Here is a 25,783-nt window from a genome sequence, read left to right as displayed (position 1 = left end):
CATTTCAGTAGACAATATGAAAAGTGTTGTGGACAGATCATTAGCTGTACTGTAGCTGCTTCATCCTGTTGAGCCTCTTGAAGCTAGTTCTTACATCAGAGAACTGTAGGCCATTGTGACAAGAACTCCTACCCATTTCTCCCTCATGAATCATGGATAACAGACAGAGGCAAAAAGAACTTACCAGAGGTGCTTTCTCCCCTGTGCAATTACTGAGATTGATGTAGCTGTTGTTAATCTGTAAGCAGGATGTTCTTGAGGTTCTATAAGGAACAGAAGTAGTACTCATAAAGCCTCGCAACTGTGTGTGCTTCATTGACTGATGGAAGTTGTAAATCTGTTATCCTAAGGAGATTCAGTCAAGCTTATTTATGGCTTAGTTCAGAACCTAATATCTACTGAATGGGTCTTCTTCCACATTCTTCACACAGATAACATTGCTCTTCAATAGAAGTTTGTTAATTAGTGCTTTTCAATAATCATGATATAAATTGTCATATCATTCAGCCACAGCCTACCATCTTAGCCCCATATGACATGGAACTGAGAGTTTGTCTTGTACTTACTTTTCATAGAGTTTATAAAATTTGCTGATTTTACTCAAGAGGTAAAGTGGGGAACGTTGTTGCTAATAACAGCAGCATATATTCTTGTATTGATTAATGGAGTACTTGATCCAATATTTAAGCCTTTGCATTGTCAAGACCATAGGATCTGTTAAAGAAATCTATTTTATTTTAAAGAGTATAGCAATATTGTTCTCTGAAGTAAAATAAATTCAGATCTTATTACAACTTTTAAACATGATACTATTTCTCCTTGCTCATCTTTAGTTTCATATTGTGATTTTCAGGCAATATTTGACTGGGTAGACATTGCTGGCATCAAGTTAGCATCCATGTCCCCAGTTGGAACGGATTTGGAGACAGTGAAGCAGCAAACTGAGGAACTTAAGGTATGAAATATTGTTTAGAGTATTCTGAATTTTTCATGACTCGTAAGCAACTTTCAGTTTTCAGTTTTAAAGAAAAGATCTGTATGAAAATTTGAAATAACATTTCATTGCATAGTTTACATTATAAAATATATGACAGATGGCTTTGGAATAGACTTTGGTGGGATTACATTACTAGTGGTAGCATTCCTTCTCTTTCAAAAGCTGTAAGTTTATAAAGAGGGTTCTTTTGTTATGATTAAATTTTCTCTCTTCCACAATAATCAATTTCCTTGATGCTTTGAGAAAATGCCTTCAGAGATTCACTTCCACCATTATTGGCTTTCTCTAAGTGTTCTAACATGATACTGCATCATTCCCAATACATCCAATAATCTGTAAGTCAAAAACCTGTCCATATGATTATTTGACTAAGTATCCCCCTGACTGTGCAACATATTTTAAATAAAAAGTGGGGATGTGTAATAATTGAGGAATATCCTTGGTTTTATTCCTGACTTGTAAAATGTTTTGATTGTGGACAGATTATTTTCTTTATCTATGATATCATGATATGACTTCAAATGAACTGTCTCTATCTTCCATCTGTATGTTCAGAAAAACATACATCTGCAAATTATATTCAGACTGTGCCTTAGTTGTCTGTACAAGAGGGTGTTGTACTAAAGAAAGGTTGCTTTCAGGTCTTTTGAAGAATAATTCTATTTAAAGTGTTATATTGCTGCAACCACAAGAGTTAGAAATTACTCAAGTTCTGTCTTGTTTACAAACCAGCAAGATCATTAGAGGGTACTTTTCTATTGGGTATTCTTATCCTCCTCTGCTTACTGTTAGCAGTATCTGATGGGATAATAAGACTTTATTTTATATTTTGAATTAACTTGAACCATCTGAATTGTATTTTACATGCGTTTTTACCCGTGAAAACTAACCCCCAAATTTATGAAAGTTGACAGTGCTGTACTGTTTTGTAAGTATTGCTGGAATGTGCTATGCTCAAGAAAGGCATTACGATATGTGTTTATTTTTTATTCTTTTTCTATTTACTGTAGCAATTTAAAACAGAAGCTTATCAGCAGCAGATAGAAATGGAAAGACTGAACCATCAAGCAGAACTATTGCTGAAGAAGGTAACGCAGGAAAGTGACAAGCACACCGTACAAGACCCTCTCTCAGAGCTCAGACTAATGTGGGACAGCCTAGAAGAAAAAATTATAAATCGACAGGTAAATAAACCTGAAGGTGGAGGCTTCATTCATGACTTTGTTTTTATGAGAAAAGTTTTTCATTACGCATAATGTTTGTAACAATTTATGTATTTGGTTTTTTCTGTTTGGAAGTTATAGAACTATACTTAATGGAATTTTAATTTCAGTAATTTACTGAATTGCTTTTATGGTGTTTTTAAAAAACTCTTAGCAGAACTTCTGTCACTTCCTCTGTCAGCAGTGTAATGTCAAATCATTATTATTTCATTTTGATTATTTGATGACATTTAAAGTAGCAGTTAAAAGCATGTTCATATTTGCAAAATCATTATTAGCTTCTGAACTGAGCACTTTTTCTTAAAACTTTCTTCTTTAAAATATGAATATTAAAATGTTTCATATTCTTTACAAAATATTGAATTATCAAAGAGAGAAAGTTGCAGTGCTTTGAAGAGGTGTTTTTTTTTTTTTTCTAAATTGAATCATTTTAGTGCAAAAAAACATTTTAGGAAGATGATGCCTCAAGATGCATTTATATTGAAATTATATTTTAAAAGATGAAAACTATTGCCACATCTCTGATGAGAAGGGCTTGCAATCTTAGTTCTGCTCTGGTTACATGGGATCTTTGGAGATCAGGATTTTAAGCCTAGAACATAAGGCTTTACAATGGATTTGCTAACTCAGCTCTGACTACAAAGCAGTTCCTGTGTTGAATAGCTGTTTGTCTCTCTTTTTTATGCTATCATAAGTATGGACTCTGCTCTGGATTATGGTGACTAATGGTAATTTAAGCCAATTCAATAGCATCGTGAAATCATTTCATTGTTAATTTATTTTATTTTTACTATAGCATAAGCTGGAAGGTGCCTTGTTAGCCTTGGGGCAGTTCCAGCATGCCCTGGATGAGTTACTTACATGGCTGACGCATACAGAAGACTTGCTGAACGAACAGAAACCTGTGGGTGGAGACCCCAAGGCTATTGAAATTGAACTTGCCAAACATCATGTATGTAATTACAAGAAATATTAAATGAAATGTTGTTTGATGTTTATCTTAGTGATGAGTCTTGTAGTGAAACTCTGCTCTTGATAAATAGTTCTTTATAGAAATTTTCAAGATGCAGATTATAGCTGAAGTGATGTGGAAAATCTAATATCTTTTCTGTTTCTGTTCTATATTCCTTTCTTCCTTGCATTTGCTATGCAAATAACGTAGCCAAAAAAGAGCAGCTGACCCTGGTCTCCACCTTTTTTCACCTTCATTTGATCCAGGGAACTGAAAAGTCATTGAGCATATTAAATCTCCTTGAAGCAATAAACTCTTTGACTAGTTCTGTTTAGGCCAGGTCTTAGAAAACACACTTGACCTTTACACACCTTTGTTCTTTTTGGTCAGAAATAAAGAGAGTTGCAGTTCTGAAATCTGCACAATTGTGTCTTGTTTGGGTCCTGCCAACTGAGTGCTTCTCTGAAACTCTTAGCAAATTTCAGGGATATCCATGTCTCCATCTTTTTATCTTTCTACATACAGTGTAGGGTTTTGTTGGTGGTGGTGGTGGTTTGTGGGTTTTTTTTAATAGCATTTTGCTGGTTAATGTGGCTTTAGAGCTGGTGGAAGAATGCTTTCGTTGTTTATTTAGAAAAGCATCTCTAAAGAGCAAAAGATCTTCTCTATCTCTTTAGATTTCTTAGTAGCCTCATAAATCCTTTCCTTCATGTCTGTCTCCTTATTTTTGGCCTGATGTGAAAATTATTCAGAGTTCATTTTGGATTTACAGAGAATAGACTGAAATTGACAGTGCACAGATAATTAAGACATATTCATTGTCTGTGTCAGTTCAGCTATGCGGCTTCTGAATCTCTTCAGGTAATCATTGGGAACCTGTGCAGAGTAAAATATATGTGTGCCCCATACAACTACTGTTAGAAACAGACTCTTTAAAAAGAAAAAACAACAAGAAACAGTTTGTAAGTCCACCTTCCCTTCTGTGGAAACTTTTATATTCTTACTGAGTCACAGTGTTTTACTACTGAAGAGGCATCCAGATACCATACACGACTTCATCTGCCTTCAGTACTGAAGGAGTTCAGCAAACTCATCAACCAGTCTACTTCCGTTTTGTAAAATAGAATTTATAGGTTAGAAAGTTCACACAGTAGTGCATCCTGTGGTAGCCTGGAAAAACATGCATCTCTTGAATAACTTTGGAAAGAATAGACCTTGTTCCTAGTGAGTCTCAGCAGGAAGGAAGGATTAAGATGCATCTGCTTGTGTGAATATCCTTTTTGTTTATTTATTTATTTTTTTGTCGATCAGGAAAATAAAATAACAAATACCTTATAGAGCTTGGCTTAGAAGAATTAAAGCAAAGGTGTGCATATGCTGTATACAAAGACTGCTTGTGACTTGCTTTTTCACTGTGATTTGGTCTGTGTATTTTATTCAAAAGTTAGAATCATAGAATCACCAAGGTTGGAAAAAGACCCTCAAGATCATCTAGTCCAATTGCTGACCTACCACCAATATTTCCCCACTAAACCATGTCCCTCAGTAGCACATCTAAACATTTCTTGAGCACTCCCAGGAATGGTGATTCAGCTACTTCCCCGGGCAGCCCATTCCAGTGCCTGATCACTGTTTTAGTAAAGAAAGTTCCTTTGTATTTAGCTTTTCTTTTTATGTCGTTATGCTAGCATTCTGGTGGACATAAGTTTGAACGACATCTTCTGGAAGAGAGTAGGCAAAAAGTTGAGTTTCTTAGGTGCAGTTTATCATTCCCTTCCTCTAACCATTTTTCACATCGTCTTTTCCTGTTCTTTATTCCTGGTACTTTAAAGATTTCTCTTTATTTTTTTCTTTAATCCTTCTGAAAACAGCTTATTTTTCCTAAACATACTTTTTGTCATTTATGGTTCTACTGTGGTTGATGGCAACAGATCTTAAACCAGGTCTTAATAGTAGGGGTCTTAATAGTGTTAAGCATTGTAAATTCCTGGGACAACTGAAGTGTCCTGCTAGCCTGACTACATGAGAAAAAAGACATAGGGGCAGTCAGAATGTTGTCTTCTTGTTCCTTTCTCTCCTTAGCCTACTGCTTCAGGAGGAGTCAGCAATACTATTTATAGTACTGTTTTCACACCTTGCCCTCATAATCAAAGAAAAGTGCTGTTAAAGAAAGTACGTAGTAAATGAAGGAAGATGAAGTGATACTGGTGTGCATCCTCACTAGCAGTGCCAGAAAGCTCAATTTCAGAAAGATATATATTCAGAAAGAATGAATACATTTTTTTCCATGATATAAAAATAAAACACAGCATTCTGGCAGAGTGCTCTGTTATTGCTTTTGATTGAAGTTAGGCTAGTGATTAGCTTTTTGTAGCTGTATATCTGTGCTAATTGTAAGCTACTGTTTTGTCACTGGGTTAGAACCAGGTTGGTTACGTTTGCCTTTATTGAATAACTTATCAACATAGCCAGTCATGCGTGCTGTGTTACAATTGTAGGTGCTACAGAATGATGTTTTAGCTCATCAGTCTACAGTAGAAGCAGTTAAGAAAGCAGGAAATGACCTGATTGAATCAAGTGCTGTTGAAGAAGCAAGCAATTTACAGAGCAAGTTGGAACTTCTAAATCAGCGCTGGCAAAATGTGTTGGAAAAAACAGAACAAAGGAAACAGCAGCTGGACAGTGCCTTGATTCAGGTGAGCAGGAAATGATAAAAGAAAGAGATAACTCAGAAAAAAAAGTGTCTTTTTACATAAAATACTAGAAATGCACTGGAAATTGACCTAAGTGAAAGCTGTAATGCAGACACTCCTAAATTTGGCTAACGGTTAGATCCAGCTGAGCTTTCCACAGCTGTCCTTTGTCTTCTACAAAGCTGAATCAAGACCTCAGCTTTTGGCTATTTATTTTTAAAGGCTGAAGATTCTGTATACATATATTACTCAGGGAAAACATTGATCTCACAGTGGCTCATTTAGCCTTCTTTCAGGATTTCCATGTTTTTTTATACTTTTTCATTATGATAGATGGGGGTAGTTTAAATTTGGTTTTGTTGTGTTTTTCCTTTCCTGTTTTTCTTTCTTTCATTTCCTTTGATTAGTGAAAATACCTGATTGAATCTGTTGCCAATATAGTTCTGCATCTGAACTAGAATTTGGATGGAAAACATTTAAGTAAGCTCTAAAATGCTGTGGTATAATTTAGGCCCAAGGTTTCCATGGTGAAGTTGAAGATATGCAGCAATGGCTGACAGACACTGAACGTCAACTGTTGGCATCAAAACCTGTTGGAGGCTTACCAGAAACAGCAAGAGAACAGCTTAATACCCATATGGTAAGTATCAGTATTAGAAAGCTTTGCAAATTGCATTTCAGGACTAACTATCTTTCGTGAATATTTATGCTAAATACAGTGCATGGTCTATATATCACAATGTCTGTACTGTATCTTAAAAAATTTAATAGCCTTCACAACAGCACTGTTATTTTCAGTGGAGTGAAAGTAGTAATTTGGGAGGTGCCCAAAGCTTAGCCATTGTCCTTGTTTTCAGAAGGGAAAACAGAAAGTGTTTACAGATTTTTCAGTGATTCATGTGCTCCTTCCCTCTCCTGTCCCCATAACTACCATTTATGCTCTTTCTCAGATATGAAGACCAATCTAAAAGGGTTCCACATTCATTTGGACCTTGAATCAAGGGACTTCATCTTTTATTCTTTATTTAACCAATGCTGACATTGAAATCATCATTAGCACAGATGTAATTAGGACTAATAGGTCATAAATACTCTGCTTTAATTAGAAATGGAAATCTGATCAGGATGTCTGAATTATTCCGTTCCTTCCCTTCCTTCCTTTATAAGAGAAAAACTATGGATTTTTTCCCCTATGGGCCGCAAAGCTTGATAAAGGACACTTTAACTTTTGAAGCCTTACCTCAGAGGAAGGTGGTCCATAGTGCTCCACTTGTATAAAACCTGCTATGCTGTTAGGCTTGGATATAAGCCCAAGCCCAGTGATCTGAAATTCTGACCTCTTTGCTTAGTTGTGAGAGTGATATTTACTGAACTAACTTAGAGCTCTAAGATGCCTGGCACAGTTTCCACTAAAACACTGCATTGTCACAGCTTAATAAATCACATTTTATTTTGGAATGATGCAAAAGGTTTTGCCCACAGATGTGCAGCCTTTTTTTCAAAATTTACCAGTAACTGTTTTTCAGAGGAATAGCATTTACAGTTTCCAAATCAGTTATGACAGGAAACAAGTGTGAAACATAGAAAGGATCTTAATTCTTTGACACCCCCCTCCAATCTCTCTCATTCTGTTAAAAAAAAAAAAAAAAAAAAAAACAACAAATAAAACAACAACAAAAGACCCAAACATAAACAGAATCTTTCTTCCTGCAAGGGTGGGGGCTGTGTAACCAAGAACCTGGGAGAACCAGTGTTCTTTCCATTTTTTTATCCTGAACTGGGAATCAGATGAAGACCAAAAAATTTTCCTTGAAATGTATCAGAATTTTTCTTTGGTATATTCTATGCAAATCAGCAAGCCAGTTTTTACAGATTAAAGGAATCTTAAATCTGAATTGTTGGAACAAGTGTGAATGTGTCCCCAGTAGTATGTACATATGTACAGTCATTTCCTAACTATGCATTTTAAAAGCCAATGCTATGTTGTGGATTGTCATACAACTGCAGATATCGTCTTGCTGTTATCCTTGAAGGCACATAAGTTTTAAAATATAGGATTTTATTTCAGTTTAGTTAAATTCAGTGCATCTATGCAGCTCTGTGTAAATTGTTTTTTTGGCAACTGAAATGCTGAGATGGGTTGTCAGATTGAGAACAATTTATTGTCAGTTCCAAATTTCATCTTGCTCTTAAGGGATACAAACTATATTAATTTGTGACCTGAAACTGAAATAGAAATTTTTGCTCTATGTTTTATTGTGTTTTCTCCGTGGAAATAACATTATGAATCATCATCTTGAGTATAAGGTCTGTTTCTACGTTCATGAATAAAAGATCCCTGAACTGTAATCAGTTCATAAATGGAGTTGTGCTTGGGTAGCATTTCCAGCTAAGGCAGCTCCAGGAATAAAAGAGATATGAAGAGGTGTTACTGGACACCAGCAGGAAAGAGGCTTGCAGAGAGGCCTCCTTGGCTTCCCCTGAGCCCAGCCCCAGTGTTTCAGGCCATACTTGCCGTGCCGTGTCTCGCTTGTGCTGTGCTCCCTACATTTACTTCTGAGGGGTTCTTGCACTGCAGCAGAAAAAGGTGCTTTGGAAAGTTAAGGAAACTAGAAATATTTTGAGGAGTTTGGGAACATAAGAAAAAAGCAGATGAGGTGACAACAGTGTTCTTGGGAAGAAGGAGCAAAGCTTTCTGGAATCTTAGTTCACAGTGGAACCTTCTTCCTGCTTTGCTGTCCTCTTTAATCAGATACAATCCTGTGACCAATACCTCTTAACCCACAGAAAATACTGAGTTTACATTCTTTCCTTCGGAGTCAGAGAAAAGGTTCTTTTCCTCCCATCTGCAAGCCACTTACTGTTCATCTGGAAGAAGATCTCCATCTGGGAGTCTGCACCAACCTCATTAGTGCATTTTCAAGTGTCTGTTGCAAATTTTGGAAATGCACTTTTGAATGAGGGGAATGTATGTGAGTTCCAATTCTCTTGCCACCTCACCTTCAATGTGGTTAAAAGAGAATAGTGAGTTGAGTAGTTAGAAGGTAAAACAACAATTGCCATTATTTTTCCAGCTTTCTGTATATATGTAAAATATCTTGCTTTTGTGTAGTGAGTGAAGGAAAATACAGACAAAACACAAGACAAGACGTACCATAAAACAGCCCTCCCAGGTTGTCCCACCTGCTTTTGAAGGTGTGTTGGATGTGTCTGGGCTTTCAGCGCACTGTATAATGCTGACACTTTTTGTGTTTTAGCTGCAGATGGACAGAAAACCAACAAAGTTGTAGGAAATCTTGTGCAATGAGATAAGTGCCTAGTACTCTCTTTGCCAAGCTTTGCATCTCAGAAAGAACATCTGACAGACAGTACAAGTTCTCATTTCCTGAAGAATTGGGCCCTTTCTTTGTTCATTTGGCTTTTTATGAATTACATATGTTTCTTTTATTAGTCTTAATCATACCCACAAAATGTTGGGGGAGGAATGCTATGCTAACGTTAATAAAGAGTATTGAATTTCTACCTGACTTACTTTCTATTGGTTTCTTTATTTAGGAACTTTGTGCTGCCTTTGAAGCCAAAGAAGAGACATATAAGTGTCTAATGCAGAAAGGCCAGCAGATGCTTGCAAGATGCCCAGGATCTGCTGAAACAAATGTTGAGCAGGACATAAATAACTTAAAAGAAAAGTGGGAATCCGTACAAACGAAGCTTGGTGAAAGAAAAGTATGTGTTTATACGTAACAATAGAAGTGTAAATCATGTATTTAAGACTGTTAATGTCCTGTCCTTTTATACATGCAAGCTTGCTTAGTCTTTTAGATTTAAAATCAACTGTAGAGATAGTTGTGCAGAATTCATTATTTTGCTTAAGCAAATACTGGGGAAAAACGGGTTTGAGAAGTTGATTAACTATGACTGGGGGGCAGGATAGCTGAGAAGGGCATATTATTCTACAGAAATATCTTAACTGATGCTAATAATACTAACTTTATAGAGCGAGGGCTTTTCTGTTTGTTTTTTTTTTATTACAGTGATCACAGACATGAAAGAAAGAGTTAAATTATTTGATGGTTCAAGTTTATTTTGTTCTCAATACAGAATTGCTGCATTAATTTTCCTAGCTTTTATCCATTTTCCCTTGAAATTCCCAAAGGCTTGGCCTTCTGCCACTTCAAGTGACTTCCTTCTGCTCTAAGTAGATCAATAAGTAGATCAATAGCATGATTTCACTGATGTGCAACATACATTTTTTTAAATTAATAATTCCATTTTTCTTTCATCCCTTCATGAAATATAGTGCATTTGCTCTACCTCAGTGAAGCAGTGAAGAAAGTCAATAATTACACAGAAATTCTCTGCTTGCCCCTAATGTGTATAAGGCAGAAATAATTAACTCACAACTTAGTTGTATTTTAAAGTAAGACTGATGGTGTCTCTTAAGATAAGTATAATGGAAGAGTGTCAGATGAATTAATGCACAATTTGAGCGTCTTCTTATAGAAAGATATAAGTCTGGATTGCTTGGCTAGGCCAACAATATTGACAGTTTGAAAACATTCTCTATCCAAATATAGTCTCAGTTCAGGTAACAAAAATGACAGCTGTACAGTATTATACAGAAGTGATCTAAGCCAACCTGTTATTTCTTTAGTGCAAAAGAATAAATTGGATGAGTACTTTGAGGCTCTTTCCAAGTGCACTACCATCATAGATTTCTGGTATTCTACTAGTTTTGTAAATAAATAAATAAATAAATAAAAACCACATGTCTCATTACAATTAACTACCACAAAATTTAATGTTCTAATGTATAAAATTTATCCTAGTCCTAGATGCTGTATTTATACCCATCTGTAATAAATAGTTTTACTGTTAAGTTTCTATCCATCCTCTTTAATAGTCTCAAACACAGGCAATTATTTTAAAATATAAAACTCAGAAATTCTGAGTTGAAAGAATGTTCAAAAATGTTAATCTTAATGTTAAATTAAAATGGCTTACTCCAAAATGCTCAATTAAGATAGTTTACTCAGCTGAATACCCTGCATAATATCAGCTGCTATTAAGATATAACCTTTCTTTACAGACCAAACTGGAAGAGGCCCTCAATTTAGCAATGGAGTTCCACAACTCACTTCAAGATTTCATCAATTGGCTCACGCAGGCAGAGCAAACTCTAACTGCAGCTTCTCGGCCAAGTCTTATCTTGGACACTGTCTTGTTTCAAATTGATGAACACAAGGTATGTACAGAAACAGATGTGTAATGTTTTTCTCCCACTCTTTTGAGACAGTTGAATAATGTTCAAATCAACTCTGTAACACTGGCATTCAGAAATATTTGAATTGTTTTAAACTGCATTTTATGCTTACTGCTATATCTTTCTCTATCACAATGCTTTTTTCGGTGTTTACTCAGTGCATGAGTAATATATTATTTACAAAAATTTTCTCTCTTTTTTTTTTTAATTTTTATTTTTATATTTTTTAAGGTTTTTGCCACAGAGGTGAATTCTCATCGAGATCAGATCATAGAGCTGGACAAAACTGGTACCCATTTGAAATACTTCAGCCAGAAACAAGACGTAGTCCTTATTAAGAATCTGCTGATTAGTGTACAGAGTAGATGGGAAAAAGTAGTTCAGCGTTTAGTCGAAAGGGGAAGAGCTTTGGATGATGCAAGGAAACGAGCCAAACAGGTAATTGGACAACAGCTGTTGTACAAGTCTTTGAACTTAGCTGAAATTATATCCAGACTCTTGAAGTATATGGTGCTTTAAAGCACTTTCAGCTTTGTCTGGGTTAGTGTAACAGACTCCGTTAAGTTAGTGGAGCAATTTCTGTGGTGCAATCATAGAGCACTTCATTTGGAAGGTGAAGTCTTCATTTTCAACCAGAGCAATAACTTGGGTCTGCAATACAGGATGATCTGAAAGAAGAAAGTTGCAGTGTGGGTTCCAGATGTGTAGTAGTGCCATCTGTCCGCAAAGAGAAGTTACACAATCAACCCCTTATATTTTAAAAATGTGATGAATACCTTTTGCTAGTCTGTAAGAGTATTGCTTAGAATTGCTTAGTATTTTCTTCCTTTATTTGCTTTGTCTCTTTGTTAATAATCATCACTTCCTCAGGTTCTTACGGTAGTTAACATAACATCATCTTCTAAGATCTCTCAATTTATTTCCTTAAAAACTTGTAGAGTTTTTTACAGACCTTTCCTTACCGGGGAGCATTCATTTATTTTCTTTAGATTCATGTTCCCCTCACTGAGGAACATAAATGATAACATGTAAAATGTGTGAGAGGAATGTAATATCATCAGTAAGAAGTTTTAGGTTTTCTTAGTCAAGTGAGGATTTGATCATATTCACAGTCAAACCACTTTCATTCTTCATTGTTACTGCTACTCAGTTGCTAGAATAAGAACTTTTCTAGGGGCATATGTTTGAGCAAACATTATGCCATAAAACGAACATTAAAAAAAAAAAAAATCCCAGCAATTTTTCCTGTGCATTTACACACATGGCAGTTCTAAAATGACATGTACAGTGGAAAAGATTTCAACTTCCTTCACTCTGAAAAGCTGTATGCAACTAGTTTTATTTATTTAGAATGACAACTGTCTGGGCAGAGTGAAGAAGGAATACTGACAGGTATCAGTTTCAAGGCCTGATCTGCAGCCCTGAAAAATAGGGCTGAATTAGTTCTTTATACTTTCATATTTAGGCAGCCAGGCAAAAAGAATTAAAAAAAACACAACAAAAAAAATGCAAAAAAAACCACAAAGAGCTATTAAAAATCTAGTCCCAAAGGCTTGCCACTTTGCGAAAGCTGGTTGAATCTTTAGTCTTACCCTGCTTCCTTTCCTGAAGTACTGTTGTTGAGAAAGGAAGGAAGATGAAAAATCTGTTCAGTGCCCACAAAGATAGCATTTGATACGTGAGAGCATTTTTGAACCTCTCAGGGAAGATCTTGGACAGTCATCCATTCAGTTTTCCCCAGTGATTTATAGCTGTTGTCCCATGTAGACGGTAGCAAATCCCCATTCTTGCTGTATTTTTATTCAGTATTAAAAATGTAGGAATTCAAATGACAAGCACATCAACGGGAGTTACGAGAATGTCTGTGAAAGGTGCATATTGGGCTTACATACAGACCGTACATGTAAGAGGTTACTAATTCATATGGGTGAAAGGAGGCTAAGTCCAGTGATTAAGTCCACAGGTTGGTTGGAGAGGTTAGGGAGAAAAATCACCCCAAGCCTTTCCCAAATACGCAGAGTACTTGCCTGCAGAGAACTGGTCAGGGCTGAATGTTTGTGGAGTATTTTAAGCATCAGTGTGTTCTTAACTCTACATATCTCACTTTTCCACAGTTCCATGAAGCCTGGCACAAACTTATGGAGTGGCTAGAGGAATCAGAGAAGTCTTTGGACTCAGATCTTGAAATTGCAAATGACCCTGACAAAATAAAGATGCAGCTTGCACAGCATAAGGTGAGTTGTGACTTCTGAAATGCAAGATGCCCAGTTAAATGTAAGTCTGTCAGCCTTGTACTGCATACAGTTAGCAAAGAAGGTGGACTTCTGGACTCACTGCAATGACAGTGTTATTAGCATAAAACTAAATGCCATGTTACAGGTGAGGACTCAAAAAAAATGCTTTTCAAAGAACTTGATCTGTGGTGGAATGATTAATTTTGAATAGGAAAGCCATAATTATACAGCACTATGAAAACTTTTTTTTTTTTTTTTTTTTTTTTAAAAAAAAGGAAAACAAGAAGTAATACTTTATCAGAGAAGGAATCTTTCTTTTCTGTCCTTACAGCACACATTTGCCACCCAGTTACTTCTTTGGGATTTTCCTTGTAATACTAGAGGATTATCTCAAGGATGAAAAATAATTGGCATTCTCACAGGCAGTTGCTTTTTAAGCATTATTAATGGAAGTTTCCAGAAAGTACAGTTGACACTGTTAGTAGAAAAGGTGCTTTCTCTGCATAGGATTCAAAATTCCAGGCACACTTTCCCACAAACCCAGCTACTACAGGCAAAAATGTAGCAATCTCCTCTGTTAATGTGGCTTTTCAAACAAATAAAGTTGATGTGAAGTTGAAGGGAGCTCTACAGTTACGTCAGTCAGAACAAAATGAAGGACAGAGGAAGTCTACTTCATTTTTACTTTTGTAAAGCCTTGAATGATGTATTAGTGAGAATAGTGTGGGTGACTGGTTGAATCTTCAGAGACAGGCTGTACCAATGATTTATCTTGAAGCAGATTTATCAGAGACAAAATGTTGAAAGATCTTTTTTTTTTTCTTCTCAATTCTGGCATACATTTACTTCTATTTTCATACTGACTTTAGTCTTCTACTTTTTACAGTATTATTTTATTTACAGAGTATACCCAAAGTTTTGCATCTCATCTCTCTCCCTCTGTGTGTAGTTTCTCATGATTGTTTTTTTTACCTCTGGCAAGTTTTTGCCCTGCATGAGTGGTTAATGCATCAGTCTGCTTCATATTTTTATAATTTTCATTTTTATTATGATTTAAGTATTGTTTAGGTATTGTTTATCCAGCAGGATAATGTTCTGCTTCAGTGTAAAAGAGTTGGCTGTTGGCCAAGCAAAAATAGTTTTACCTGTGTTTGGTGTTAAAGCTTTTAGATAAAACGTGCATTAACATTCTGTTGTGCTGAATCTGCAGTTGTAGTTTGTTCTGGGATCACTGTTGCCAGAACTTGAAGTAAATTCTGAGCATTTAGAAAAAGGTCTTTTGTTTAAGTTCATCTTTATCCTATTCTCTGACTTTATCAATATTTTAATCCCTCTGTTTCTTTCTTTTTTTTTTAAATAAAACGTTCGAACTTCTCGTGAGTACAGTCAAAACATTCTAACTTTTCTTTGAGGTCCTTTGAGGTCCTGGGGTTTGACATTCTGCCCTTCTTTTCTCCTCTCTTCAGAAGTTTTAAACTTCATATCCTACTTGTCCTTTATATGTATAGCAGCTCATTTTAGGAGCCCTGACTTCCTCATGCAGATTGGCATATTCATCAGTTCCCTCAATGACAGATTTTCTACATCTCCTTTATGCATTAAATAGCTGCAGAACATAGCTTCTTAAGTTCTTGAATCCTTTAATAAGGAGCAGGCAAGAATGTGGCGTGGGGACATTAGGACTGAAGCTGGTATTTTGGTGAAAAAGATAAATAAAGATAAATAAAAAGTGCATGAGAGAGGGAGACCCGTGAACTTTGTGACTTCAGACTTCAAACAACCGCCTTCCCCCATTGCCAAGAAATCAACTCGATTGTTTTCTAATGAGCTGTCAAACCTCCCAGCACTGCAATGTCCTTCCTTGTATTTTGAGTCTTTTCCTTCCACTCCCACATATACCCGTTTTGTCAGTCTTTGTCTTTTCTGTCCAACCTTGAAGGTTTCCTTGCTCCATTTAGTTAGTGATTTTACTATCTGAACTGAATGTGTGCTGTGTGTGTGCTGTAAGCAATGATTTGGACTCGCTCATTGCCAGTTGTTACTGCCAAAAAAAGAAAAAAAAGGCCCTGAAAGAGAAAAGCCAAGAAAATGTTTTCTGTCTCACTTACATCCAGTGCATTGCCAGGGACTTTTGGAGAGTTATTCATGGTCTGTTTATCAGCAATTTTCTTCTCATTTTTAGAAGTCAGGAGTGGAAAAACCCTTAGTAGGTCACCCATTCCATTTCTGTGCTAATGCTGGATGTTTCTTAGAATGCATTTATGTGAACCTAAGTAATTTTATCTGTGTGCTCCTGTCTTCATTAGAAGGAAGGTGAATAATTAGTTACTGAGATTTCATTCATGTTACCTGTCTGATCTTGGCAGCTGAAATGCCTTAAACCAAAATTTACTCTCAGTTATGCCTCTGCGATATCAAATGAAAGTAGATTTAGTATAGTGTGTGCAATCTCTCAAAGAATGAATTGACTGCAACCCTTTGTTCACTTTCAAATTTTTTTTTTTTTTAATGTATGATCCTCCTCTGACAGCAGTTTCTTTGTGCACATCAGGAAACGTCCATATGGCTTTCAGTAGTTAATAAATGTCATCAAATAAACAGGAGCAGTGACCTATGTGTTATTTGTGTTGATGGAACTTTCTGGTTATTTTCATTTTGAAAAGGGTTTTTATTTTTACTGTAGTTCAAGGTTGATAGTAGCATTTGTATTCTTACTTAAAACGTGATTCCTTGTTTTATTTGAGGAAAATGAAAGAATAGGGGGGAGACACTCATTGCAAAACAGATGCTATTTTTTTTTTGCTGACCAATTTCAGATCTCCAGTTCCCTCTGATTCCTAAAATAACCAGAAAACCAGGACAGTGCAGTGCAAAATATCAGGAACCTTGAGTCACTTTTGGTGAAGCAGGCAGTTTCTGTGGCACAACCCAGTGCCTACTTCTTTTTACTTCACGCATGCTTCCACTCCACCTGGCCTCGATTGCCATCTAAAAAATGTTAATGACTCTGTGAACACATGGGAAAGTTGGTGAAAGAGTCATAAGCTACCAGGGCCCAGCCTGGTGCACAGCAGCTGGGAGCAGCTTGCAAGCTGGAGCTGAGCGGTCGTGCTTGTGCTGGTAGGACCGTGTAGAATCTTTGCAGTTTTTATGTGCCCTGAGGAATTATGAATTTTAACTGATAATTATTTCCACGACAGATTTTATTATATTAAACATTGCTCTGAGAGACAACTGAAACTTCCATTTCAGAAAACAATGAGCAAAAACTGTTTTTTGACAGGTATTCTCTGGTATTTTTTTCTGACAGAATACTCAATTCTGGATATACAAGACTGTTTTTTAATTATTATTTGTTTTATTTTATTTAACTGTTTTTCTACTAGCAGTTCATGGAGATATGAAATAAAACACTTTAAGCATTACTGTCATTCAAAAGCTGCTGTGCAGGACTGATTGAATCCTTTATCAGTGTTCATTTATTTAATTATTTACCCTGTAATTCTGTTTACATCTCTGCTATTTCAAGATGAGCTCTGTTTCTGTGTGTTCTTCTGTTCTATGCAAAGCTTCCAAAAGCTCCTTGCCAAAGGAGTTGTCACTGTGGGCAGGCAAATGCAGCTGCTTTGTCACCTTTATCTTTCCGAAGTCCCTGGGTTACAGTTACGTTTTTGCTATTGTTACTTTTGCCTGTGTTTATTGAAATGTCATCTGGCTGCTTCTCATACCTAAATCTGTATGCTTTTGGCACACAATTCTTGCCTCCTGTAGCAGGTTTTAGTCTTAAGAGGGGTTAAATTCTTATGAATGGAAATCTCTCATTTTGACCACAGTGAGCTAAAAAAGAATGATCTTTGTAGCCTCTGGGGTGCTCTACACTAGTTGGAAATCTTAAAGTGTAGTGTAAAGAGTGTTTGGTTTAATGGCTCCCAAACTAGTAGTCCTTCCACATTTTTCTGTTTCTTGGGCAGCCTCTGGCTGAAATGTGGGATATAGGAGCTAAGGCAGGATGGGAATCATCACTCACTGAAGAAGGAATTTCCCAAATCATTCCTGTAGGTGTAGAACTGCTTCTGTTCCCAGAGAGGGATAAAAGGCACAGCCTCTGTTAGTGTCAAGTTCCATGTGATTTTATCTATGCTAACAAACTAAAAAAAAATTGCAGTATGCTTAGAATCTTCTTGCCACAATATTTACTATTTACATTGCAAATAGTTTGACAAAGATTAGTTCACTGTGATCTATAAGCATTTGATGCTATGTATGTATTTTTCTTCTATGTTCACAGGAATTCCAGAAATCTCTTGGTGCCAAACATTCTGTATATGACACCACAAACAGGACTGGACGCTCCTTGAAAGAGAAAACCACCTTGGCTGATGACAATTTGAAGCTTGATGACATGCTGAGTGAACTAAGGGATAAATGGGACACAATTTGTGGAAAATCAGTAGAAAGGTAAAAAAAAAAAACAAACAAACAAAAAGAAAACCAAAAAAACCCAATCCAATTATTCAACAGCTGAGAAGAAGGCTTATGAGAGTTCTTCTGTTTTGGCTTCTGTTGTGCAGAAGTAAAACCAGAGTGGCTTGTTTTGCCATTTAAGACCGGGTGGGAGGGGCAGATGAGCAGCCCTCATTTATTTGGAGAAAGTGCTTTGTGCTGGTCAATGCAAATGGACTGGGTTGCTCAATTAACTTCATTGGTAAATTCCTACTTGAGTGGAATCTCCAATGTCACTTCCAGGAGTCCATGTCTGAGAATAGCTTAGGGAAGCAAGAAGGAGGTCACCTCCTTCAGAGATGGCAAAACATGTACTCCTTGACTGTTCAGAGCTCAGAAAAGAATTGTGTTCATCCCACTGTGTATTTCAGCATCCCCTCTTCCCCATCCCTTCCTCCCCCCATTTAAAAAGGAGAACACTGATTTAAAGCTCTTGGTGGTTACTATTTAATGCTGAAAATGTTTTCTTAAAGTGTATTTTCTCAAAAGGAATGATTTTTAACTAAATTTATTCTTCTTCTTGTGTTCATTTCACTTCCCCAGACAAAATAAACTGGAGGAAGCACTGTTATTTTCAGGACAATTTACTGATGCTCTACAAGCTCTCATTGATTGGTTGTACAAAATTGAACCTCAGCTAGCAGAAGATCAGCCAGTGCATGGTGACATTGATTTAGTGATGAACTTGATTGACAATCACAAGGTAATTTCAAAAACTTTCATCTTCTTTAATTGCTAGACTGCTCCTAAGTGTAGCATTTTAGTTCTGTCTCATTATTTGGCTATTCTGTAATATTAGAAGCATGGAATATTTTTATAACATCTACATGTTGTTGACAATGGAAAATGCTATAAAACAGACTTGGAAGAAAAAAAAACTGCTAATAACTAATTGGCACCAATTAGCTGCCAGATATTCGATTTAATGCTGCTATCTTGTGTATTTATGAGTATCGTGTCAAGCATCACAGATTAGCATTTATGAATATGTGCGTATGGGAAGAGGTGTCAAAAATGATTTTACTGTAAAACTTTAGCGGAGGTAAAGACAGGATTTTATTCAGTACATCTGCTAACCAAATGTCCAGTGCAGTTGCTGTGACTACAGCAGCCTTTATGAAAAGAAAAGCATTGAATATTTCAACCCTGCAGAGCTGCTGTAAATTTGTGGAGAAGAGCAGTTGCAATGCTTAAGTCATGGTGCAGAGTTACAGAGCTAGACTAAGGCCCAGGAACCCTACATTTGCTGCATTATTTTTTCAATCAAGTGTTCTTGGAGATGGGAGCAAGTAGGGGATCTAGGGCTATGCCTCTGAACTGCAGTTCCTGTCAGTATGTCAGAGGGGACAGCTGATGAAGTTACTGGGATTGTGAAGTCTACACACATCAGAGTTGCTCTTCTACAAGTATCCGGTGACTGCTTGGTGAGAAGAAGACTTTGTCCTCTTGAAGAAAAAAGTATTTGGAAACAGAAGTTATCTATAAAAATTAGTCCAAAATGTGCTCAAATTGCTTCTGAAGTCCCGTCGTGTATCACAACTATGTCGTAATCAGCTGCATGATATGCTGCAGTTACCATATTTTAAGAGGTTTTTCTTCACGTAAGCGGAGCTCATTCTTCCCATGAATGTGAAAGTATTCTCATAAATATATGAATATGTAATGAGATCTACAGCCAGATCCTCAGCTTTTAGTTTTAGGTTTATGGTTTTAAACCTTCTCCTTGATTGTTAATGTTTTATCTGTCTGATCTTCTTGTGCTGTGGCAACCAAGCACATTAAAGCCAGTGTGGTAAGTTTGCTGCATTTCCCATGCATTGCATCAGGACGGGGGGGTGTTCTCAGGATCTGCCTGACATTTTCCTATTATATTCCTGTCTTATTAGGATAGAGTGGAGTGTAAATATCTTCATATGAAATCTAATGAGCAGAACTTGTGTGTCTTGCATCATTTTCAGTTATCCTGTACTGAACTAAATTCATATTTGTATTTCTTTTTATAACCAGTTGTTTTTCAGTTATTGTTTGTATTATTATGCCTTAATGTATTAAACATTTCAAACATATTTGGTGGTACCTAGGTTTTCCAGAAGGAGCTGGGAAAAAGAACAAGCAGTGTTCAGGCTCTGAAGCGCTCTGCCAGAGAGCTTATAGAGGGCAGTCGTGATGACTCGTCCTGGGTCAAAGTACAGATGCAGGAGCTGAGCACTCGCTGGGAGACAGTTTGTGCCCTGTCAGTATCCAAGCAAACACGACTTGAGCAGGCTCTCCGACAGGTAAAAGACTGATACCGATGCTACATGTCCTATGTGAGAAGTAGAGGACATACCATATAGTCTAGTTGACAGAAATTAAATTTTATTTTCACTTCATCTCACTAAATTTCATTTAATTTTGTTTGAAAATATTAGTTTTCTTGTTCATGCAGTTTACCTTTTCTTTGTCCCTTTACAACAATATATAAATGGTACCTCTTAGCATTTTTACTATACTATAAATACTAATCAAATGTTTCAAAAACATTACCATCTAAGGGAATCACTGAAGTTACAGATGAGCATGAAGAGTGGTTAGGAACTGCACTCACTCCCGTTTCAGGAAGCTGAAGATTGTAATCATATTTACACTCTTTGTGCCTTATTAAAAAGAAGTACATTTGTATACTAGAACCATTTTTACATTGACACAATTACAGAAAGAAATTGTGTTGTGATGAGTACACTCAGGAACTACAAGAGACTATGTCAGTATTGGCTAGTACCAGTCCTGAATTAATAGGTCCATCTGTATTGATTGTAAAACTGAAATACAGTGAACAGTTCTGTGAAGGCATACTATTTCAGGCTGATGCTTGATTGGAGCTCTAGCAATAGCAGTATATCCACTGCCTATAAAATTTCTGCCCTGCTATTCCCAGGGTGCTGTGTTCATCCAGCAATTCGGTCTCTCAGCAGGAAAAATTCTGAGTTACTTCAACACTAAATGTGTCTGAATATGACTGTGCCTAAAGGTGGAACTTTCTTTTTTTTAACAATCATGGAAAGGTCAGTCACCAATGGACTCTCAGTTGATTTTGCTTAACCAGTGATGTAGGCAATGCAGAAAATACAGTTCTCATTTCTCCAGCTGGTCCACAAGAGCACCGCCTGTGTAATTTGTCAGCATAAAGGCATGACATTCTCAACTAAGCTGCAAATATACTATAAATCAGATGGCTAAAAGCATGACTGGGTTTTTAGGCTTCCTATAAGTTTTTGGGAAGCATGAGATATTTTTACGGTTATGAAAATGTAATACTGTATATCATTGACTTTTTAATGGAAAGTTAATGTGCCAGTACTGCTGCGTGATTAATGGCTCCAAATCTGGGCTCAGTCTGCTTGTGTAAGCTGCAGTCTGTCTGTCAGGTCCCTTCATCCGTGCCCATGACTTTTTGTATTGTAACAGGCAGAGGAATTCCACTCTGTTGTTCACGTCCTTTTGGAGTGGCTGGCAGAGGCAGAGCAGGCTCTTCGTTTCCACGGTGTCCTTCCAGATGATGAAGAGGCCTTGCGTACACTGATAGATCAGCACAGGGTAAGCAAGAAAGTGAAGAGGGTCCTCTTTGTTCTAAGACATCTGTTACAAGGAAAAATAGAGGAAAGGAGGCAAGGTCTATCTCATGTAATCATATTCTGTGTGGAGCCAGGAGTTGGACTTGAGGATCATTATCATCCCTTCCAACTGGGGTTATTCTATGATTCTGTTTAGCATCCAGGATTTGTTTTTGCGACTGTTTCTATGTCGAAGTTAGACCTTTAATGAATTTGACAATTTTGTAACCATACTTATGCTGAGTTGTTGTTTGAGTCATTTTGGCTTACTAAGAAAACAATGGGCAAGTAGAAAGTTGCTGTAAACATTTAGAAACAGATTAATATATGCTGGAAAAATATCTGACAGTTATCACACAGGCAGTTAAAATAACAAAAGTGTGTCGTCTTAGCATCACTGAGCTAACCACCATATACTTTCGAGGTCATTTGTAAATGTCAGTGGAATGATATCATGCATTAACTTTCTGTCATGGTGGAACAGCACGCCTCATGTTTCATGCACATTAGGTACTGAAATGCTGCAGTGCCTTAGGTATTGCAAATACGAGATTACAAACTGATTTTGCAGTAGTGAAATGGAGCAATAGCTAGGTCAAGAGTCTAATTAAAAATCTTGAAGCTCCTATTTTCCCTCTACAACAAGGAGTCTACATACAAGCATGTCTAGGCCCGTGCAAAACTCCGTATAAGTGCAGTGACAGTAATATAAAGAATGTAATGTAAAAATAAAATTGCCAATGTTGTTATGGTATTCTTCACCCTGAAGAAAGTTGCAACAAAAATTTACAGTTAAAAAAGGAAAATCATCTTGATTAAATTGAATTTGGGAATAGTAGCACGCAGAATACTCACTAGAACAACACAACCTTGGTGTTAGATGTTTAAATTTGCTAAATCATGCTTAAAATTGTTGAATAGAGTTTAGAACATATTCTACCGCCACCATTTTCATTTTAAAGGCCAAATAGTAGAAATACAGGCAGATCTAGATCGTGAGATCAAAAGCTGGGCAATGGAAACGAGCATTGTCATTGCTTGTTTTCCTCCTGGCTCTTGTTTCTTTCACGATAATCTGTCACTGCAGCTCACCTTGGCCACTGCAGCCCACCTCAACCTTTCCAAAACCATTTTGAGCTGTAATACTACAGGAACTGGCAGGGTCTTATGAGGGGACTGGTGTCATGATTGAGACTTTAACCCTGTCATTAAACTATAGTTAAAAATAATTAGTAATTAATCTCAGTATGTACACAGCCTACCTATTCCAGGCATTTAGAACAAGGTACAATAGACTTTTTTTTGTACTTCTGTTTCATAATATGTTCATATTTAATTTGTAGAGGCATAGGATAATGTAATTATGATTTGTAGAACCTGTTTTTACAATATTCTGTTGACATTGAACTAAGATCTTACTTGGATGATCTTTAATTTTTGTAATCTAGGATAACCCTTAGTGGAGGGAGGGAAGAAGAGTTAAATTTTCAGAGGCATGGTTCAGTTTTGTAGCTCAATTAGGGATTGTAAAGTATTTAAAAAAAAAAAAACAACCAAAAAAACACCCCAATTCCACTATGCACTGGGAGACGTTGACAGTTTCCATCTCACTAAGACATACCAATTCACACAAGGTGTAGACATATATAGACAGAAAAAAATAGGTAGAATTGTAAAACCAATAAAGTAATTAAAATATATATATATATATATGTAGAACAAATAGAAAAAGTTTAGGTTTCTGGCTTTCCACTCTCAGTTCAGTTCCAATCTTGCCACCCTTCCTTCTGCCAGACTCCCGAGGAACATCAGTGGCTATGAACTTAGATGCTCAAAGCTGTAAACACCCTTTTGCTTTTAGAAGACTTTTCCCACATGGCAGAACCTCCGAAAACAGCTGCTTAATTAGCAGTCTCTGTTTCTGTTCTCTCTGAGTCTCCCCCTCTGCTGCTGAAGCTTTATGTTTGTGCTGGTTTAGTGTAGCTGCTCCTGAAACCCTGTCATCTTGTCTGAGCATGTAATTATAGTTGGACATCTCCAGCCTCTGTTAGGAGCCTGATAATTTATTATGAAGAATTACTGTAACTGACAGGCAAACAAAGTCTTCTGAAATGTTGCCAGTAATGAATCCAACCGTTGCATGGCTGATCTACAACACTGCTAAAATGGCATTATTTTCTTTCCTTTTGAATAAGGGGATGTGAATTTCCAGTACTTACAGCATGGTGGGCTATATGGAAGCCACATGCTAGGGTAAAGATTTTAAAGCTTCATTTACTACTTTATGTGGAGGAGTTTTGCGAAAGATTCTTAACTATTTTCAGACAAACAAAACTTGCTTCTCCGCCCGCGCCCCCCCCCCCCCCTTTTTTTTTTTCCTCTGGCCAGTTGAATCTGTTTAGACTTTGATTGATCCAGAGGCTTGTGACATTCTAGGTCATGCAGAAATTGTTCAGATTTCTCTTTCAACTTTTGCCAACATCTAGTTGAAATTGTTATCTCTGATTTAGGAGTTCATGAAGAAACTGGAAGAGAAAAAAGGAGAACTGAATAAAGCAACAGGTATGGGAGAAGCTATCCTGGCTATCTGCCATCCAGACTCCATCACCACCATTAAGCATTGGATAACAATTATCAGAGCAAGGTTTGAAGAGGTCAGTATATCTCAAGCCATCTTCTTTGCAACAGTTCATCTTAGATTGGAACACAGATAACAACTAACATGGTAGTTGTACTGAAAGGAAATATTCCAGCTGTTAAGAACTAAACATTTAAAATATCCACAGTGATGAATGTGAATACCATGCTTCCCTAGGCTTTATTTTAAAACTCACAGAACTTTGAGAACTAAAGCAGATGGTCAGGCTTCTTTGTTTGTGTGTATTAAAGGAAATAGTGCCTGACATCTCCCATGTTAGGAAAGCTAATAGTTTCCAAGGAGAGAAATGTAAAACGTGGGAAAAACTGCAAGGCAAACTTGAAGCATTTTCTAATTGCATTACAAAAGATTTAAGTGCAACATGTAATTAATCTAGGGGGTTTCTAAATTAGTGAAGTGACTATAACTGAGTTTCAATTGCTGAAGTATTTTTTGTGTGTATATGAAGTTTAAAAGAAAAACAAATACTAGTGTTAGCAAATTATGGCTTCAGGAGTGACCAGGAAAAAGACAGACCCCAAATCCTGTATGATTTACCAGCTTAGATGTATGGTCTGATCAGGTTCTTAGTCTGTTGCTCAACTGTGCTGTTTTCTGCATTTAATAGTATGTAATCCTGAGTGTCTGTGAAAAAATGTGGTTGAACTGGAAGTTCCACTTAGTGCCCAGCACAGTTAGTCCTTGGCCTCTACATCTTGCGCCTTTGATATTCAGTATAAATAGGGCTGGGCAGAAGCTGTTTGCAGTTAGCAGGACAATTCTAAATACGTCTTGAAGAATTTCACATTTGCATATATTGATGTGTTGCTTCTTTTATTAAGGTATTAGCTTGGGCCAAACAACATCAACAGAGACTGGCCGGAGCTCTGGCTGGACTTATTGCTAACCAGGAATTGCTGGAAGCCTTGCTATCCTGGTTGCAGTGGGCAGAGACTACACTTACTGAAAAAGATAAAGAGGTTATCCCCCAGGAGATTGAGGAGGTTAAAGCACTTATAGCTGAACACCAGGTAAGGCATGCTAAGTGTCATGTATGTCCTACATGTTCAAACAGACGCCCACATCTCAGCTAAGCTTTGTAATCAAATGTCAGTCCTTTAGCTATTTTCTCTTAATCACTGAATCATTTTTCAGATGGTTAATTGAGCCTTTACTGTGTATACAGTATGCCTTCAGTTTATTCAACATAGTTATGAAAAAGAAATTAATCAAAAATTTAGTCCTATACTGTTCCAGAAGCAAACTCCTCCTAGAAAAAGGGTTGATAATAACCACATAAAATAGGTGATAGTATTAGTGTTGCTGTCTGGCTTTATTGATGGATATCTAAAAAAATGTTTGTGAAGAACAAGAGGGAGCTACAGGTGTGGTGAATGCTCGTAAGCTTATCTCAGCTCACACACCAGCACTGTGTCATTTCTGAGATGTTCTCTGGACAGTAAAGAACACCTGAGTCAAAAGTCTGATGGTACACCTCCTCACCATACACACCTAAGGCGTAAAGGAGTTTCATAAACTGTTTTCAGATTTAGGCTTCCTTTCAGAGCTGGGCCATTGTGGTCCTAAAAGCTTTTACTTCTGTTTTGTGGGGGTTTATTTGTTTTTTTGGGTTTTTTTTTTTGTTGTTGTTGTTTTTTTTTTTTTACATACAGAAGCCTCTATTTTA

General features: G+C 36.8%; 1 protein-coding gene across 9 annotated transcripts in view; it reads left to right on the top strand.

The window, feature by feature from the left end:
* The window catches only part of DST (dystonin), a 293,875-nt gene that overhangs the window by 251,640 nt on the left and 16,452 nt on the right, over positions 1-25,783 (top strand). For all 9 annotated transcript variants that reach the window (XM_042893142.1, XM_042893128.1, XM_042893120.1 and 6 more), the window contains 15 exons: positions 854-955; positions 2,008-2,181; positions 3,017-3,172; positions 5,671-5,868; positions 6,377-6,505; positions 9,421-9,591; positions 10,955-11,110; positions 11,360-11,566; positions 13,243-13,362; positions 17,651-17,820; positions 18,409-18,568; positions 19,947-20,141; positions 21,313-21,441; positions 23,969-24,112; positions 24,939-25,127. In XM_042893142.1, the coding sequence (XP_042749076.1) occupies positions 854-955; positions 2,008-2,181; positions 3,017-3,172; positions 5,671-5,868; positions 6,377-6,505; positions 9,421-9,591; positions 10,955-11,110; positions 11,360-11,566; positions 13,243-13,362; positions 17,651-17,820; positions 18,409-18,568; positions 19,947-20,141; positions 21,313-21,441; positions 23,969-24,112; positions 24,939-25,127 (2,400 nt within the window). The remainder of the gene's footprint in view (positions 1-853; positions 956-2,007; positions 2,182-3,016; positions 3,173-5,670; positions 5,869-6,376; positions 6,506-9,420; positions 9,592-10,954; positions 11,111-11,359; positions 11,567-13,242; positions 13,363-17,650; positions 17,821-18,408; positions 18,569-19,946; positions 20,142-21,312; positions 21,442-23,968; positions 24,113-24,938; positions 25,128-25,783) is intronic.

Source organism: Lagopus leucura, unplaced genomic scaffold (genome assembly GCF_019238085.1).
Source record: "Lagopus leucura isolate 7727_CA_CO unplaced genomic scaffold, USGS_WTPT01 Super-Scaffold_73, whole genome shotgun sequence".
NCBI lineage: Eukaryota > Metazoa > Chordata > Aves > Galliformes > Phasianidae > Lagopus > Lagopus leucura.
The sequence above is the reverse complement of the archived record's forward strand: the minus strand, read 5'-3'. Positions and strand labels throughout refer to the sequence as shown.